Here is an 18,130-nt window from a genome sequence, read left to right as displayed (position 1 = left end):
TTATTCCTTTTTTTTCATCCCTTTTATTCAGTAAGACTTCAAGTAGATGCCCTGGGTTGAACTGGTTTGGAGTGAACTGCCAGCTAAAGTGGGTTTGGGTTTAGCTGTGGTTTTAGCCAAGGTTCTAAATATCATCTAAAACTGGGCTGACTCAGCCTAGTTGTTTCAGTTTCAGTGGGCAGCAAAATGTGTCACCAGACCAAGACAGGATGAAACCAGATGGAAATGAAATGAGCTGGGGCGAGTTGTGCCCACTTCATTCTCCAGGTGAGTCTGCACTCTGAAACTGCCAGGAAAACCATGGGTTTGAAACATCTATTTAATATCTCAATTCAAAGTGTTGGTTGGAGCGGAAAAGTCTCCTTCTACTATATTAAGAAATGTTTCGAATATGTGGTGCTTCATTATCAAATCATGGTATTTGAAGCCAAATGCATTGTCATCATGTTTTTTTCTACATGTATTTGTGTGATCATGTGATTTGGGCTATTTGTACTTTCAGTTATGGAGCCAATGGTTCAGCACTCCTAACTGTTGTTATCATGGGCCCGACATGGATCACTGACACATGAAAATCTCCCAGATTGGAAGGTTTTCACCCGATCATTGAGTATGAACGAAGAGGCTATTGATGTTTTCAATGAGCCTATCATATTGTCATGAGCTGAGCGTCGGATGTTTGAACATTTTCGGTTGAATGAGCCTATCATACTGTTAAGAACCTCTGGGGTATCATTGTGCAAGGGTGTTGAAAGGGAGAAGAAAGGAAAGGGGGAAAAAGATGAAAGATAGAAGGAAGCTTAGTTGCACAAACTGTCTAACCAGGTGCTGCTGCCACTTCTAATCATGCTTTGTGCTTGTGCTCCTGCTTCTTAGCTGTTTATGCTTGCTAACATTTTTGAAACTCGAATTTGTTGATACTTTGCTGCGTGCTTAATGCAGTAACTAAAATAAATTTTGGAGGGAAGGAGGGAGGGGTTTCCTAAAGTGTGTAGGCTATCGTAGCCTTTTTACTTAGAAAAAATAACTTAGAAGGGAATAGGAGAATACTGATTTTTGATGTATTGCTTCTTCATACTTGAAAATGAAATCCATACACATTTATAGGCTTTTGGATACATTCAACAAATAAAAGCTATTTAATAGATGCATAAAAAACTAAGGAACATGTGACTCTTCAACAAAGAGACATGAACCTTTTCACAAAATTCTAAGCATGAATACATGCATGTATTGCATGCATTAATTCAACACTCCCCCTTAATGCACTTTCTGAATTACTCCCAACATCTCTCGAAGATGACAAAACCTTTCTTTAGGGAGTGCCTTGGTGAACATGTTAGCCATTTGATCTCGCCGCTCTCAATAACTTCGCAGATGAAGTGATGCTTGATCGTAATATGCTTCATCTTGTTATGATATACTAGATTTTTTGCAATTGAAATGGTTGACATGTTGTCACAATATATAGTAGTTCTTTTATTTTGCTTTTCGCCAATATCTTCAAGAATTCTTTGTAACCATATTGCTTGAGAAACTGCAAGAGATGCCGCCACATACTCTGCTTCTGCTGTCGATTGAGCAACAATACTTTGTTTCTTTGACGCCCAAGAAAATATCCCGGATCCAAGAGAGAGTGTATGCCAATGTGCTTTTCATATCATCTTTGGATCCTGCCCAATCACTATCTGTATATCCTACCAATTTTGAGTTTGGAATAGGAGTATACGTGATTCCATAATCCAACGATCCTTGGATGTATCGTAACACCCTTTTTGCAACTCCAAGTGAGTTTGCTTTGGACAATTTATGAATCTCGAGAGTAAACTCGCAGCAAAAATAATATTAGGCCTTGTAGTAGTGACATACAAGAGGCTTCCAATGATACTTCTGTACAATGATTCATCCACCTTTTTTGAACCATCGTCTTTTATCAACTTCTCATTTACTACAAGAGTAGTAACTGGGTTGCATCCTTCCATGCTGAATTTTGCAAGAATAGATTCAACATACCTTTTTTGAGAAATGAAGATTCCATTTTCGTCTTGAGAAACTTCTGTTCCCAAAAAATAATGCATCATGCCAAGATCATTCATCTCATAAGTCTTCATCATATCGAGTTTGAACTGATGGAGCATGCTTTGATCATTTCCCATGAGTATCAAATCGTCAACATACAATGATACGATGAGAATAGATGTACCTTCAGTCTTGACATATAAGTCAGGCTCACACTTGCTCCGATGAAACTGATTCTTGGCAACATAACCATCGATTTGGCTATACTAAGCATGCGGCGCTTGCTTTAGTCCATACAATGCTTTCTTCAACTGATAGACTTTATCTTCTTTGCCCTCCACCACAAATCCTTGTGGTTGAGCAACATAAATTTCTTCATCAAGGACACCATTCAAGAAGGCTGATTTGACATCAAGCTGAAAAATGGACCACTTTCTTTGAGCTGCAAGTGCAATGAGGGTTCGTATAGTCTCCAATCGAGTAACTGGTGCAAAGGTTTCATTATAATCGATGCCTGGTTGTTGTGTAAAACCTTTTGCAACGAGCCTCGCCTTATATTTTTGGATTGAGCCATTTGAATTGAGTTTAGACTTGTAAACCCATTTTACTCTAACAACATCTTTGTCGCTTAGACGATCAACTAACTCCCAAGTAGAGTTCTTCTCGATCATGCAAATTTCCTCTCCCATAGCTTTCACCCAATTGTCTTCTCGAGTTGCAACTTCAAAGCTTTTCGGTTCTACAACTGAAAAATTGCAACGCTCGTAGATGTCTCTCAGACTCTTCATTTTTTTCGGGGGCGATTCGGATGAAATACTCGAAGTTGTTGATGGAGAACTTGATGATGCGAATGGAGTAGCTTCTGGTGAAGAGAATGGAGTTGTGGGTCCATAATCTTCTTCATCATTTTCTACTTCCGTTTCTTCTTCCACATCTTGAGTGCTTTTCGGCTCATCTTCTTGTATAAGAATGGCTTGTTCTTGTATTTTTTTCTTTTTCTAATCCCATCCTGTACTTTCACTGAACAAAACATCTCGACTAAGCATTAGCTTCCCCGTCTCAAGGTTATATACTCGATAACCTTTCGACGAAGTACTATAACCAATGAAAATACAAATTTCAGATTTTTCATCAAGTTTTTGACGCTTTTGAGATGGAATATGAACATAACAAATGCAACTGAAAATTTTGAGATGTTTTACAGAAGGCTTGTGACCTGAGCATGCTTCAATCGGTGTTTTGCCATCCACAGCTTTAGTAGGACTCCGATTAAGCAAGTAAACAGCTGTAGACACAGCTTTAGCCCAAAAAGTATTTGGGATGCCTTTATCCTTCAAGATAGAATGAGCCATTTCGACAATTGTTCTATTCTTCCGTTCTGCAACGCCGTTTTGCTGGGGTGTGTAAGCAATAGTCAGTTGCCTCTCGATTCCTTCTTCTTCACAATATGCCTCAAATTCCTTAGAGACATACTCGCCGCCACGATCACTTCTCAGCATTTTGATTTTCAGACCACTTTGTCTCTCAACTTGTGATTTGAATCCCTTGAAGATCGAAAGAGCTTCTGACTTTTGCTTTATGAATTACACCCACATCATTCTTGTATAATCATCAACAAAGATGATAAAATACAAGCTTCCACTAAGTGATGGAGTTTGCATTTTTCCACAAATATCAGTGTGGATCAACTCCAAGGGTGCCTTTGCTCTCCACGTGCTTCTTGAGAAAGGTGCACGATGATGTTTTCCCAATGCACAACCCGAGCAAATGTCATTTTTAATTTTGATAGACGGTAAACCATCTACCAAATTCTTCTAATCCATCAACTTCAATCCATGAAAGCTCAAATGCCCCAGTCTTTTATGCCAAAGCCAAGATTCATCAAGTGTCTCGGCTTTCCATGCACAATCGATCAAATATCGCAACTTAATAGGAAAATTACGATTCTTCTCCATATTCACCTTAGCGGTCACTTGATTTGTGCCATTCTTGTCATAGATAATGCAAGAATCATTTTCGAAGAATATAGAGTGCCCATTTTGAACAAGTTGCCCAATACTTAGCAAGTTTTGATCCAAGTCAAGAACAAATAAAACATCTTTTATATACTTGACCCCTTTCTTGGTTTCAATGGCAATCGTCCCCTTTCCATTTACTTCCACAGTAACACCATGTCCCATACGGACTTGAGATCTGACGGATGAGTCGATATTTGTGAATATCCGATCATCACTTGTCATATGATTGCTACATCCACTATCCAAGTACCATATGTCTTCATTTTGAGTGAGTACCGACATGCAAAAAACATGTTTTCTTCAACTTTTTCTTCAGAGAAGTTTGCAGCATGCTGATTGTCCTTGAAACGACAATCCTTCTTTACGTGTCCAAACTTTTTACAGTTAAAACACTGAGGTTTGCCTCGATTCCAACACTCACTTTCAATATGGCCAAACTTTTTGCAAAAGTCGCAGGTAAGATTTGAATTTTTACCTTTGTTTCGATTTTGCTATTTCCCTTGCATCGATTTTCCACCTTTCTTGTAATTGCCTTGATTCTTTTCGGAACCAACTTGTGTCTTCTCGGAAGAAGTTTGTGAACCAATTGAAAGTTTTGTTTGAAACTCACTTTCAATTGATTTTTCTTCACGCCTCAACAATCTTTGCTCATGTGATTCTAAAGAGCCCATCAACTCAACCAATGATAAGGTTGAAAGGTCCTTAGATTCCTCCATTGCGGCAACGGCAACATCATATTTTGCAAGGAGGCTTATTAAAAGCTTTTGAACCACCTTTTCATTAAAAATAGAATCTCCATAGATCCTAATCTGATTCACCACTTCAATCACTCGTGAAAGATAATCTTTCATCTTTTCCTAGTATTTCATTTTCAGATTTTCATACTCCCTCCGTAGAGTTTGTAACTTGATGGCAATCACTTTAGACGTACCTTTGAACTCTTGTTGTAAAGTGTCTCAAGCTTGCTTTGAAGTTTGAGATAGAATGATTCTAGAGAAGATAGAATCAGAGACACTTTGTTGGATGAAGAAGAGGGCCTTCGCATCTTTCTTCTTATTCTCCTTCAGTTGTTCTTGTCGTATGGCTGAGAGAGATGTGAGATCGGTTGTAGTTGGATAACCGGTTTCAACAATCTCCCATAGCCCTTGAGATTGGAACAAGGTCTTCATTTTGATGCTCTAATGATCAAAGTTCTCCCCTCCAAAAATGGGAATTGCGGGATGAATCGTTGCACCATTCGTTGCCATCGATTCTACTTCTTTAGAAGCTTCTAACACCCAGTCAAGACCCGAAACTTATCTCTGATACCATTTTGTAGGCTATTGTAGCCTTTTTACTTAGAAAAATAACGTAGAAGGGAATAGGAGAATACTGATTTTTGTTGTATTGCTTCTTCATACTTGAAAATGAAATCCATACACATATTTATAGGCTTTTGGATACATTCAACAAATAAAAGCTATTTAATAGATGCATAAAAAACTAAGGGACATGTGATTCTTCAACAAAGAGACATGAACCTTTTCACAAAATTCTAAGCATGAATGCATGCATGTATTGCAACAAATACATGTATTCCAAAAGGTACATGCATTGGAACAAATACATGTATCTCTCTTCAAGTGCATTAATTCAACAAAGTGAAACTTGGCATTCCTCTTGCTTTAGACAACCCTTATTCTCATGTGTTGAAGTTGGAAACTGCCGTGGCTGCAATGCCCAGGTTCTCATGTCACACCATCCAGCAATTGCTGATATGTGTGAAACTAAAGATAAACCTTGTCATCAACTTGGATTTCATGTTCAGTGTGCTTGTTGTTGTCTTGTGGCCTCACACATACCTAGGAGTTAGGACCACCGGAGATTTTCTTTGTGAAGGGGTTCAACCTGATCATGGACTTGCCACTCTTAGCTTGCTAATGTAGTGGAGTCATTCTGGTGGTGTCAGTTAATGTGTAGGTTGTCTTTGTTAATGTACTACCTTGCATGCCATTTGCTTATTGGGCTCATGATTGACGGTGTTGTACCCATAGTTCAAAAAACGCCATATGAAAAAAAAAAGAGTACGGTAGGTGTTTACATTCAGCTGGGTTTCAATTGTTAAAAAGATTATAAAAAATTTAGTCAAAGAAATGGAAACACCAAAAAAATCAGAGAATGGGAAGTTCAGGTTTATTATGATTTCAACTCTAAAAAATGGAATGAAAAAGAAAACGGTTATATATCCACTTGTGTTGACATACTAACCTTCAACTAAAATGGATAAATTTCTACATGCCTAAGGAACAATGTACATAGGTAATCAAATGGTGTGTTAATATTATTCTTTGCCTCTCTCAAATCCATTGTTTTCAAGTAATCCTTATATAAACGATTTGTCTCCATAAAAATTTCACCTTCTACTCAATTCTATCAATGGATGGTGAATACCCGTCTTTGTTCTTTTATATCTCCCTCAAAAGTTTTTTTTTTTTAATAACAATTATTCTCTTTTAAGGTTTCTCATCTACCCGATTGGTCCTCCAATGTTTCCATCGATAGCATTAGCTGCCCATTTTGATCAATAGCCGAATCTGACATTCTTGAATTGCTTGCTTCATGCTGGGAATATTCTATGCAGTGTTCGAAATATCGATACTATCGGCCGATATATCGGCCGATATTATCGGTATCGGGCCCTAGCGAGACGAAACTCCTCCGACAACCCCCGGAAGATACCGAAAATCCAAAACTTCTGATATCGGCCGATATTATCGTCGATATCGCACCTGGGAGAGCATCATTATCCGAAAAAAATAAAAAAAGAAAGGAAAAGAAAAAAGAAAAACTTTTAATGGTAGATTTCGGTACCTGTAAAGAAGATCGCCTGATCGGAAGCTGTGTTTGATGGGCCATTTGAATCGAAGCCTCTGATTTGGAGAGGTTTGGCCGCGAAATCCGCCGAAATTGTTGAAATAGTCGGGATTTGGGAGAGATTTTAGGGTTCCGGCGTCTGGAACCCTCTCTGCTTCGAAAAAAAAGGGCCCCGAGCCCTTATGCAGAAGAAGCGGATGGGTGGTGCATCGCACGTCGGTGACGTGTTGACGTCACCAAATTATTTGGGTCCCATCATGAGGTATATATTATATCCAAACCGTTCGTCCATTTGGCGAGCTCCTCGTAAGGCTTTATCCGAAAAATAAGACAGATCCAAAGATCAAGTGGACCACACTGTAAAAAAGCAGCGGGATATTGAACGTCCACCATTGAAACCCTTTTGGGGGTCGCAAAAGTTTTGGATCGTATGATATTTGTTTTTCCTATTCATCAAGGGCTTTGTGACCTCATGAACAGATTGGATGGAAAACAAACGTTATGGTGGACCCTACGAATGTTATAACGGTGAGAATCATTGTCCTCACTGCTATTTGTGGTGTGGTCCAATTGAGGGTTGGATGTCACTCAATTTTGGATTCGTGATCTAAAATGATCTCTCCAAATGGATGAACGGTGTGGATATAATAAATACATTATTGGTGGGGCCATGTAACTCTGATCTGCTTTGAACTGTTTGTACAACGTGTACTACGGAAGCGGATTGCGTACTGAGTAACTCAGTACCCCTAGTGTACTGAGTAAATTGTGTGGGGTCCACTGTTATTTTTTTATTTTATCCACTCCGCTAATCCATGTTAAAAGATAATTTTATGGCTAGATACCAAAAATGAAGCAAATTAAAATCTCAACTGGACCACACCACAGGAAACATTTTGATTGAACCTCTACCATTGAAAATTTTTTGGAGGCCAAAGAAGTTTTGGATCAAGCTGATGTTTGTCATTTCTCTTCATCCATGTCTTTGTCATCTTATGAACAGGTTGGATGACAAATATAAATTACTTTGGACCCTAGGAAGGTTTCAACGGTGGAAATCATTATTCCACACTGTTTCCTGTGTAATGGTCCACTTGAGCTTTGGATTTACTTCAAATTTGGTATAAACCCTTAAAATTAGCAGCTTTGGATTTATAAATGGGATGCCTCATATTTAAATATATTTACCTTAGTTTAATAAGATAACGCATAACTTGGTACCTTATACAAAGGAAATTTATTATGTGCACTTTTTTTTTGATATTTTATGATTTAAAAGTGTGCATTAAGGTCTTTTTAAATAATCCCCAAAGTTTCATAAAAAAATTCAACCATTTTGCTAATGTTTCCCCATGTTTTCCAAAAAGTGTGATAAACTATGCGATACAAACGATATATCCCGTGCGATAACCGATACGTATCTGTATCCCAAGGGTGCGATACATTGTGCGATACCGATATTTCGAACACTGATTCTATGAACATTGAGAAGAGATGTTCCATATCATGGACCGGATTCCCTTCATTCAACAATCAATCCAACTTTTCCTTGTTGACAGACATGAGTTGCCATTGTTGCAAGCTATTCCATTGTGACTTGCTCATGTTCTCCACAGCTTCCTGCAACAGCCTCATCTCCATCTCTAATTTCTGAAGCGCATCTCATCAACCATGGCTCTGATTCCAATTTGTTATGGCCCTCTCAGAAACCCATAACATAAGGGTGTTAAAATGGAGAAAAGGGGAAAAAAATGAATAAATAAAGGAAAGAAGAAATCGATATCTTGGGTGGGTGATCATCCAACTTAAACAAACTTAATTTTTTTCTTCATTGCCATCTCTCTAGCCATTACAGCTCCTTAAGGGCCTGTTTGGATTCGTAGAATATAAAAAGAGGAAACAATGTTTTCCTAGAAATGATATTTCCAAGAAATGGGGTGGAAGGAAATGATATTTTTACCATTTGTTTTGACAGAAAAGTTTCCTGCAAATTGGTCTTAATTTCCATTTCTCTTGTTTGGCTAACATATTTTCATGGAATTAATTTACTTGGTATATATTGGCCTAAATAGCAATTCTGATTCAAGGCCCATTTGCATAATCTTACATTACCATTTGGCTCATCTTGATATGTGGCCCATCTCAAGCGTGCCGCTTGGCATGTAGGTTGTAGATATGCCAACTTCATGTGCTTTTTTAAAAGAGAAACATGGCATTTCTCATGGAGAATTTCAACCTCTGTATCCATGTTAGGGCCTATTTGTTAGTCAACCTTTTAAGCTATAATTTTTGTTTCTTCATGTGCCATACACATGACGGCCAACTGGCCTAATTTTTGGCCGACTGGACATGGTGGGCCTGTCAATTGATCAACCCATGATTTAGTTAATCTGTTCATAGAATCATATGGTATAACCTGTTCACATGGATGTAACCTGCTTGTATAATCACACACATTACCCATTTAAATTCCAAACCAGCAGGTCCCACATGACTTTCAGATAACCTGTATAGATAAATCACTTTTCTCAAATGATGTGGCCCAGCTAATTGGATATTGGATATAGCATGATCACATAATGATACATATTACCTATTTTGGTTCTAAACATGTTGTGCCTGTTTTAAGATGAGTTGTGTATGTATGATGTCTTTTCTCACCTATTTGTGAATCATATGGGCCTCCCTATTTGGATTTAAGCTGTTAGATTGCATAGCATTAAAAAAGAAAGAGAACTTATCACCTACAGGCACGTGTACCATTAATAGCGATAGATTACGTTTTCAGCCGCCGCCACCGCCACCACCACAACAACAACAATATATATTTTTTTAATCTTCCCCTTTCCCCTGATTTTTTCATTGTTGGAAATGCCATGTACCATTATTAGCGGTACAGTTGCCTGTAGGTGATTGGTTCTCGAAAAGAGAAAGTTAATAAAACCAGCATCATCATCTAAGCCTTGTCCCCACTAATTGGGGTTAAATGCATGAATCCTTGTTCACCTTCCACTTTATCAAGGACCATAACCTTAGTCAAACCACAAGTCTTCAAGTCTTTTGTACTACCTCCACTCATGTCCTTTTGGGTCTTTACCCTTACCCTTTCAGAGCTTTCAACTTGAACCAACTCACTAGTCGCTCATAAGTGTAGTTCTTGGTCTCGGTTACAAGTGTCCAAACCATCTAAATATATTTTCCCTCATCTTCTTGCCTATTGGAGCTACTCCTAAGTTTCCTCCAGAGCATTCGTCTCTAATTCTATCTTTCCTCATCTTGCCATTCACCCATCTCAACGTCCTCATTTTAGCTATACTCAGAAAGGTTTATAAAAGACCACTTAAAACTATATTAAGTTATCACTCACCAAAATACATTCTCCAAAGTACCATCTATCAAAAGTATCATCTACAAATACTAACATCTCCTTATTAAGTAAAGCTTTACACAAGCCGAACTGAGTCGAGCTTGGCCCAGCTCGGCTCGGCTTTGCCAACAGGCTACCCCAGCTCGAACTCAGCTCGGTTCGGTCTTTGAGCCTGATTGGGCAGCTCGGCTTGGTTCGGTTAGCAGCTCGAGCCGAGCTTGAGCTCAATCTTTCAAGCCGAGTTCGAGTTCGAGTTCGAGCCTATGACCTGAGTTCGAGTTTAGGTTTTATAGTTTTTAATATATATAATATATAATTTATTTAAGTATATAAATAAATACAAAATATTTATACTAAGTGAACTCGATCCGAGTTGAATCAATTCGAACCGAGTCAAGATCAAGTCAAGTTCTGAGCCGAGTCGAGTCAAGTTCGGTCTAGCTCAGACTTGGCTCGAAATTTTTTCGAGCTCAAAAAATCAGCTCGACTTGACTCGAATCCAGTTTCGAGCCGAGTCGAGCTTTTCCTAGTTGAGTCGAGCGAGTTAATCGAGCTAACTCGGTTCGTGTACAACTCTACTTATAAGCAGTGTTTTAAATATCGACGATATCGGCCGATATATCCCACGATATATCTTGTATCCCATTTGTGTGATACGAAATGCACAAGTAGTGGGATACATCCCACATGTCTGATCCGGTGAGCAAATTTTATTTTATTTTATTTTTCGATCCCTTCTTCTGTAAATCATGTTAAATCAGTTTTAAATTGCTACAAATCCACGATTTTTCATGTTTTGGATGAAAAATTATGGATTGGGAGCTTCGATTTCGAGATTTGGAGGACTGAGTTGTGGAAAATTGGAAAAAAATCAAAATCAAACATGTATGTAACCTAATCTAGTAATTCTTCTTTTGCTTTTGAATGTATTGCTTGTGTTTCCACATGTCTTCTTACATTTATAAATTATATGAATAGACATTGAATATACTTGCATCAATTCAATTAGACAAAGCATAGATTAGGACCTCATACAAAGAAAACTTATTATGTGCACTTGTTTTTTGTAATTTTTTGATTTGTAAGTGTGTATTGATGTCTTTTTTAATAATCACTGAAATTTCATTGAAAAATTCGACCAATTTCCAATGTTTCCAACAACAGCGATACATTAAGCGATACAACCGATACATCCCATGCGATAACTGATACGTATCCTTATCCCAAGGGTGCTATACGTAACACAATACCGATATTTTGAACACTGCTTCTAAGTATGATATATCAAAGCTATCATCTTGATAAAGTCCCAACAAGACCAAAACAAATGTATAAAAACTAGTAGGCACCATAACTTATGCTTCCAGTAAGTTCAAGCAATCATGTTGTTTGTGTTCTGCACAGGTTGTAAACATCTTCTTCAAAGAATTGTTCTCGAATTACGGTCAAGTTTGCTTTGATTTTTTCTGCGTTAGTGAAGCTTGGAACCATTGTTACTTGGGCACTTCTACTTTTTGACACTTGGACACTCTTGGACGTTATATGGCACTTCAAAACATATATGGAGAAAGTGTCTTGGTGATGTCACTGGAAACTGCCATGTGTTGGACAGTTCAAGTGAGGTATCCTCCAAACATATTGTCCAACAATTTTCCCTTCTCACTTAGATACTATGAGCAATATAACAAAAAATCACAAGCATTGTTGTTTTTTGTTGCGCATCGCTAATTCTTTAAGAGAGCAAGTGATGTTCATACAAACCACTATTATTATAATAATTATGTGTGATTCTTGATGTTTTGTCAATCAATAATTAATTTCTTTAGATTAATAGCTTTGGTGTTTTTTTTTTGAAAGATAATACTAAGTGGATTTTTTTTATAACTATGTTGATATGCTTTTCCATTTTCCTTTGTTTCTTTAAACTTTTTAGATTTTCTTTTTTACTTTATTTGTCTAATTAAAATATTATTTATTTTTTGTAAGAAAATGACCCCGTTCCAAGATTTTTGGAGTTTGCCATGCTAGACACTTTACAACACTTCGACACTTTGCACCCATGCCAATTTTTAGGAACCACAACTGGGAGGCTTCTCAATCTTGTCCATTGTGTCGTTCATTGAAATATTCACCCGTCGATTTCTAGCTATTGCTTTGGCCACATCCTCTAGTTACAAGGAGAGTGTGTCCAAATGGCTCACTATTCCTACTATTTTTGTTCTTCTTCTCTACTACATTCTTGTGCACTCAAGGGAGTTCTCATCACGGTGTTCTGTATCCGTCATGATACACGCGTAAAGACCGATACATATAGGTAACGGCCATGATTGTCACACGATACGGGGTGAAACAAGGAAATTGGTTTTTTAGGACCGTATCAGCCATTACAGTGGCTATAAAGGTTGTGATGGGGCATAACGACCGTTACTCCTATAACGGTCGGAAAATTGCCACTTTTTTCCTATTGAAGTTAATTTTTCTCCTCATTTTTTCACCTTTCTCAGTCCAAAAACTCTCCTAGGTCATTTTACAATAGATTTCGACCACTCTTATTATAGTTTTTAATATTAAAACCGTAGATTGAACTAATTTGAGTGAATAGAAGCTCACAGGGCCATTTTTTTTAAAAATAAAAAATAAAATTGAAAAGTAGTATTTATGCCTTTTTCTGATTTCTAGTTCTAGTGCTTGATTGTAATGTGTAAACGTTAGAGACATATAATCATATTCACAAATTCACTGGACAACCCGATACAACACTCTCACCAAAGAGTGGACCGTTGCACTACCATAAACATGTTCAAAACAAAAAATAAATATATATTGGAATATTTACATTATTCTGAATTTTCTAGATATTTTTTCAAAATTTTTAGAACTTTCACCAAAGAGTGGACCGTTACACTACCATGAACATGTTCAAAACAAAAAATAAATATATATTTGGAATATTTACATTATTCTGAATTTTCTAGATATTTTTTCAAAAATTTTAGGGCAAAAGAAAATTTTCAATTGTTATGGGGGTCGTAACAGTTGTTACGCCCCCGTATCGTCCGTTACGGCCGATACCCATATCGGTAATGGTGGTGAACGTTACGGCCACCATTACCGATACGGAATACCTTGTTTCTCATCCTCTAGGATCGTCCTCTGGTGCATACGGTCAAGAAAGGATAATGCAAAGTATCAGGCTGCGAATCGGAATAGGTTTTATCAAAGCCAATATTCTCATAAGGGCCTGTTTGGATAGGGTAAATTCAAGAGGCATAAATGGGGAGAGAAGGTAAAAATAAGATTATGGATTGACAAGGTAAAACTACTTCCCTTTCATTTCCCTTCCAGATTCCATTTCAACTGTTTGGATTGGCATGTAAAAATGTAGAAATCCAACCAAAATTATTTTGGTGCTCCACAACAATCATGTTTATATATATGTACCCATGCTATGGTACTCCGAACCAATCATGCTTATACGCCATCCAATCCATTCATTTGACGTGTCTCGTCATGATGAAAGAATTTACCAAAAATCACATATTTCAAAACTCAGGAAGGCCATACCATGTGAATTAAGAGTTTTGAGGTATAATGACCCACCTGATGTTGAATCAGCCTGATTTTTGGGTTCAAGGCCGAACAGAGGGCAGTTTACCTGATGGATGGGGTGGGTTTTATGCATGTTAAGTCATTTTCCCCACGTTGGAGGAGGAAACCATGGTAGATACCTAATTGAGGTATGCAAGCGTTTTCCTTTTTACGGGTGGAAAGGGAAACGCATTTACTTGGTGGTTTGCATTCCCAAATAGGTGAAACCGTCCCATCAGGGAAAACCCTTTTCATTTCTCTCAGTGAAAACCCTTTTCACCATTTCCAAACAGGACCTAAGGCTCCAAAACATGGAATGACTGTTCGAAGGCATTCCCATCCATCAATGTAGGAATTGTTTTTGTATTTTGCTCCCTCCTTTCACATGAGGAGCCCACATTTGCTTGATTGTGCCAAAGATCATATACCACTCATATTTTTTCAATTGGCTAGTTTCTGAAGAGCTTGTCAAGAGGATGGCTCTTTAGTGAGAAAAATGTTAATATTTGCCTGTTTACAAGTCTAATATTTGTGTATAAATAATTTTATTGCATCAACAAAATTATTAACTACCAGTATACCTTTATGTATTCGTTCCAAACTTCATCAGGAATTGTAGATCTCTTAGTTTCTTTATCTATCCCATCAAATTCACTCCTTGCTTATGTCTCCCACACAATAGTGATTCCTTAATGTTTTTAATTTGTTTTATAATTTTTATTTTTATTTTTTACACCATCTACTTATTAATCAAGAATAGTCCTTGCCCTGAACTCATTCAATATGTTACATATACCTCCATTTTAAATCTTTTATCTTCTTTATTGCTCAACTGGACTTGCACTAATAAGAGTTCTTAGTTGCAAAATCATTCTAATAATCCAGCTTCAAATTGCACCCTGGACTCATGCTCTTGCTTGGCTTGTTCTATACCTGCTAATACTTTAAAACCTACACTTCCATGCTCCCACACTCAAATATGTTGCAGCTTCGCATCATGCTTCCATTTCGAAAGTATTTTACATTAAAAAAATTTGTTCTTAGCTTGCTTATACTCTATTCCTAAGTCAAAATACATTCTTCTGTTGGAAATGCATAAATAAGTTCTTATAGATGTCTATCATGCTCATGTGAAAACCCAAAATAAACCACAAAAGTCCACAAACAAAAGTAAACAAATCTACCAAAAGATTGATAGGTGTATATAATAACATCCATATGTTTACAATAAGATTCACAATCAATAATAAGATTTCTTAAATTATAGTTACCAGAGAGATGGTAAATCCTTGTAGCTATTTCTTCTCTTGGTTGTCCACTCATCCCTCTCTCTTTGCCCGCATGTTCCTAGCAATTGCAAGCGTATTGTATTATTGATATTGGCTTTCTCATTTCTTTCATCTCTGACGTCTTCCTCTGCTTCAATATCTAGTCACTTCCCCTGCTCCCATACAAAGCTACCCATACACAACAAGCTAAGACTATCTTGGATTTTTATTTATATGATGGTTGTCTGTAGGATGGGAATTTGCACCCAGTGTTTTAAATAGCGGTAACGTGATGTGTAGCGCTCAGCCCTCTATAGCGTGTAGCGTAAATACGTAGCATGTAGCGTAAGCTACACGATACTTCTATTTTTTAATTTAAAAATAGGACAAATATAATACATATTGAAAAAAAAGAGGAAAAGAAAAATATAAAAATGCCTAAAAGATGATTCATATTATAAGCATGTCCAAAAAAGTTATTAGTTATCATTTATCAAAAGCCAATCCACATATATAAGCCAAATCAAATAATTATCACATCAACAACTTTGTAAGCAAACCACTTTAATTAATAATGTCTAATTGAAACCACAAGTCACAATTATGAAAAGAAATAAAAATCCCATAGGTTAAAAGTATCAAGTATGATACAAGTGTCACATTCCTCAACATTAGAAACAAAGAAAACGTGAAAATGATAATAAAAAATAAAATAGTAAAAAAAATACATTGTAGCTTATGCTACGGACGCTATGCGCTACGTAGCTATAGCGTACGCTACGACCCCTGTAGCTATTTGGGATGCTACGTAGCGCTACGGTCACGCTACGCTACGTAGCGTACACTACGGGCGCTATTTGAAACACTGTTTGCTCCTTTAACACTCCAAAGGAAAGTTTGTCTGCATTGCCCAAGGAAGGCTTCCCCCCAACACACACACACACACACACACACACACACACACATATATATAAGCATATCTTCCCTACCAAGTGCTGCAATACTCACGTGTCAGAAGCCGAACCTTCCCCATCTGCAAGGATGGATTGAATCCTCGAGTTGTAGGAGCATGCAACCATGACATTTTGTGATATATTGCCTTTTTATCATGAAATTTCCATGCATGTGTGCAGGGATCAGTGCTGGGATGTGGGTTCCAACTATGGCGCCAATGCAAACCTATGTAAAGTCGTAGGCAATTAGCGGCACGTACTAACAAGTACCACTTTACAAGCATACCATGTAGAGATCGTTTATTCCAGTACTTGAAAATAAGGACTACAACTCAGATTACTAGTTATGTTTTAGGGTGTTCTTGGATTGGAAGGTTTCACAAGATCTGAATATAAAGAAAGCTACCACTGCTTTAATGTTTTGAGTGAATTTCCGACTGGCTGCTTCACCTCAACATTAAGGGCCTGTTTGGATGCACTCTCGAAAGGTGCGTTTCAGGCGAAAACCCCCTTTTGTGCCAAATTGGGGTTTTTCAATGTGCGTTTAGATGCACTTTGCAAACCATCATTTCAGTATCCACTCGACAAAATAGACACTGAAATGCTGACTCGATGAAAACCAATCAGATTGGTTTTTGTCAAGTCAACTAAAATGGCAGGCTTGCAACCCCCTTATGTAGAAACCCCCTTTTGTGCGAGTGTGTACAAACAGCCCTTAAAGTACCCGATTACTCAGTTTCTGGCGTTGTGGCACAACATATGTAAGAACATTACTATTTATTCTTCCGGAATTATCCTCCTTGTATCTTGTAGTAAAATTTTAGATTCTAGCTGATTACACAAACGAAAGAATGTGTCTTTACACATCCTCATTTGATTTTAGACCATTTGTGTCATTCGTGTTGAATATACCATCTAATATATTCTTCGTTAGTGTCTACAAAAGACATGATTGTGTAGTTTCTTTCACTACGTAAGTATGATAGTAGCATGCCACAATCATTGAAGCAGCTGCAGCCATGGCAACCGCAACCACAGTGACATCATCTTCTATCATGTGTTCCTCTTGATTGTCCTTGTTTTGCAAAGTATTAGGTAGGATTAACCTAATCAGATAACTTGTATACCATACACAGGCTCTCTAGGGCAAAACCAAGATGTGGAATCGATTGGAAGGAACCAATTGGATACTCTGGTAGAGTGATGGATGATCTGCAGGCACTTAGAAGTTACCTTAAAATCGCATACATGGCATGTAAGTAGTAGCTACACTAAACCATCCAAGTTATGATACCCAATGTAGATGTCTCATGAACAAAAGATTATGCTTATTCGATTATTTGATATTGGATTGGTGGTATTGGACAGTTCAAATTGAAAAAATAAAAAAATAAAAAATTATGGTCTATTTCCACAATCGACCAGGAATCAGAGGTTAGGATCGTTCAGTCAATCTGACATTGGGATTATGACTCGGAGGCTGTGGGCTACATGATCTAGTTTTATTTGAGTTAATATATGCCCTGTACAAATTAATTTTTTGTGCTCGAGTGTCAAGCGTTGCGTTTCAAGTTGGGATGTTTCTAAGAAAGATGGGAGAGGAGAAGTCAAGAGGTCATTTCTGGGAAATTGGGAGAAAATGGTAACCATGTTTATAAGAAACTTTTAAAAAAATGGAAATGTCATCCCCAAATGGTGTTTCTTAACCTCATTTGGTAAATGGAAGCCTATAAACCATCCTATTCATGTTTGTACTTATTATTTAATTCCTTCACTGTCATGGTCACCTATTAAAGAACTATATTCCATGCTGGTCGAATGATGCACGATCATCTCTACATCCTCGAGTTATCATCAAGTGCAATTAGAACAATTTACTGATTAAAACAAAACTTTAATGATTGGAAATCATCGTAAAGCCATTTAAAACCTTTTTAAGTGTTGGCTCCAACAAAAAAAAAAAACTTGATAAGTCTCTGATCTATTAGATTTTGTCATAAATATGTCCTTAAAAAACTAATGGATCCCTTATTGGTTCATGTAAGAATCAACAAATCTTGATGT

The 18,130-nt window shown here is 37.3% G+C and overlaps 1 protein-coding gene across 9 annotated transcripts in view; it reads left to right on the top strand.

Annotated features, from left to right (window-relative positions):
- The window catches only part of LOC131255619 (plant cysteine oxidase 3), a 40,154-nt gene extending 22,669 nt beyond the window's left edge, over nucleotides 1-17,485 (top strand). Inside the window, exons 6-7 of one of the 9 annotated variants that reach the window (XR_009176208.1) lie at nucleotides 32-88; nucleotides 170-475. Coding sequence is in view for 8 of the 9 variants with exons in the window: in XM_058256369.1 (XP_058112352.1) it covers nucleotides 15,278-15,364 (87 nt within the window). In the remaining variant the exon portion in view is untranslated. Of the gene's footprint in view, nucleotides 1-31; nucleotides 89-169; nucleotides 476-583; nucleotides 626-744; nucleotides 826-15,277; nucleotides 15,407-16,246; nucleotides 16,489-17,202 lie in introns of those variants that run through there. The other 8 variants (XM_058256373.1, XM_058256372.1, XM_058256377.1 and 5 more) reach the window with 8 other exon arrangements.
- The last annotated feature ends 645 nt before the right edge of the window (nucleotides 17,486-18,130 follow it).

The sequence above is a fragment of the Magnolia sinica genome, chromosome 9 (assembly GCF_029962835.1).
Source record: "Magnolia sinica isolate HGM2019 chromosome 9, MsV1, whole genome shotgun sequence".
NCBI classification, from domain to species: Eukaryota; Viridiplantae; Streptophyta; class Magnoliopsida; order Magnoliales; family Magnoliaceae; genus Magnolia; species Magnolia sinica.
Note: the sequence above shows the minus strand (reverse complement) of the source record. Positions and strands in the feature narration are given on the sequence as shown.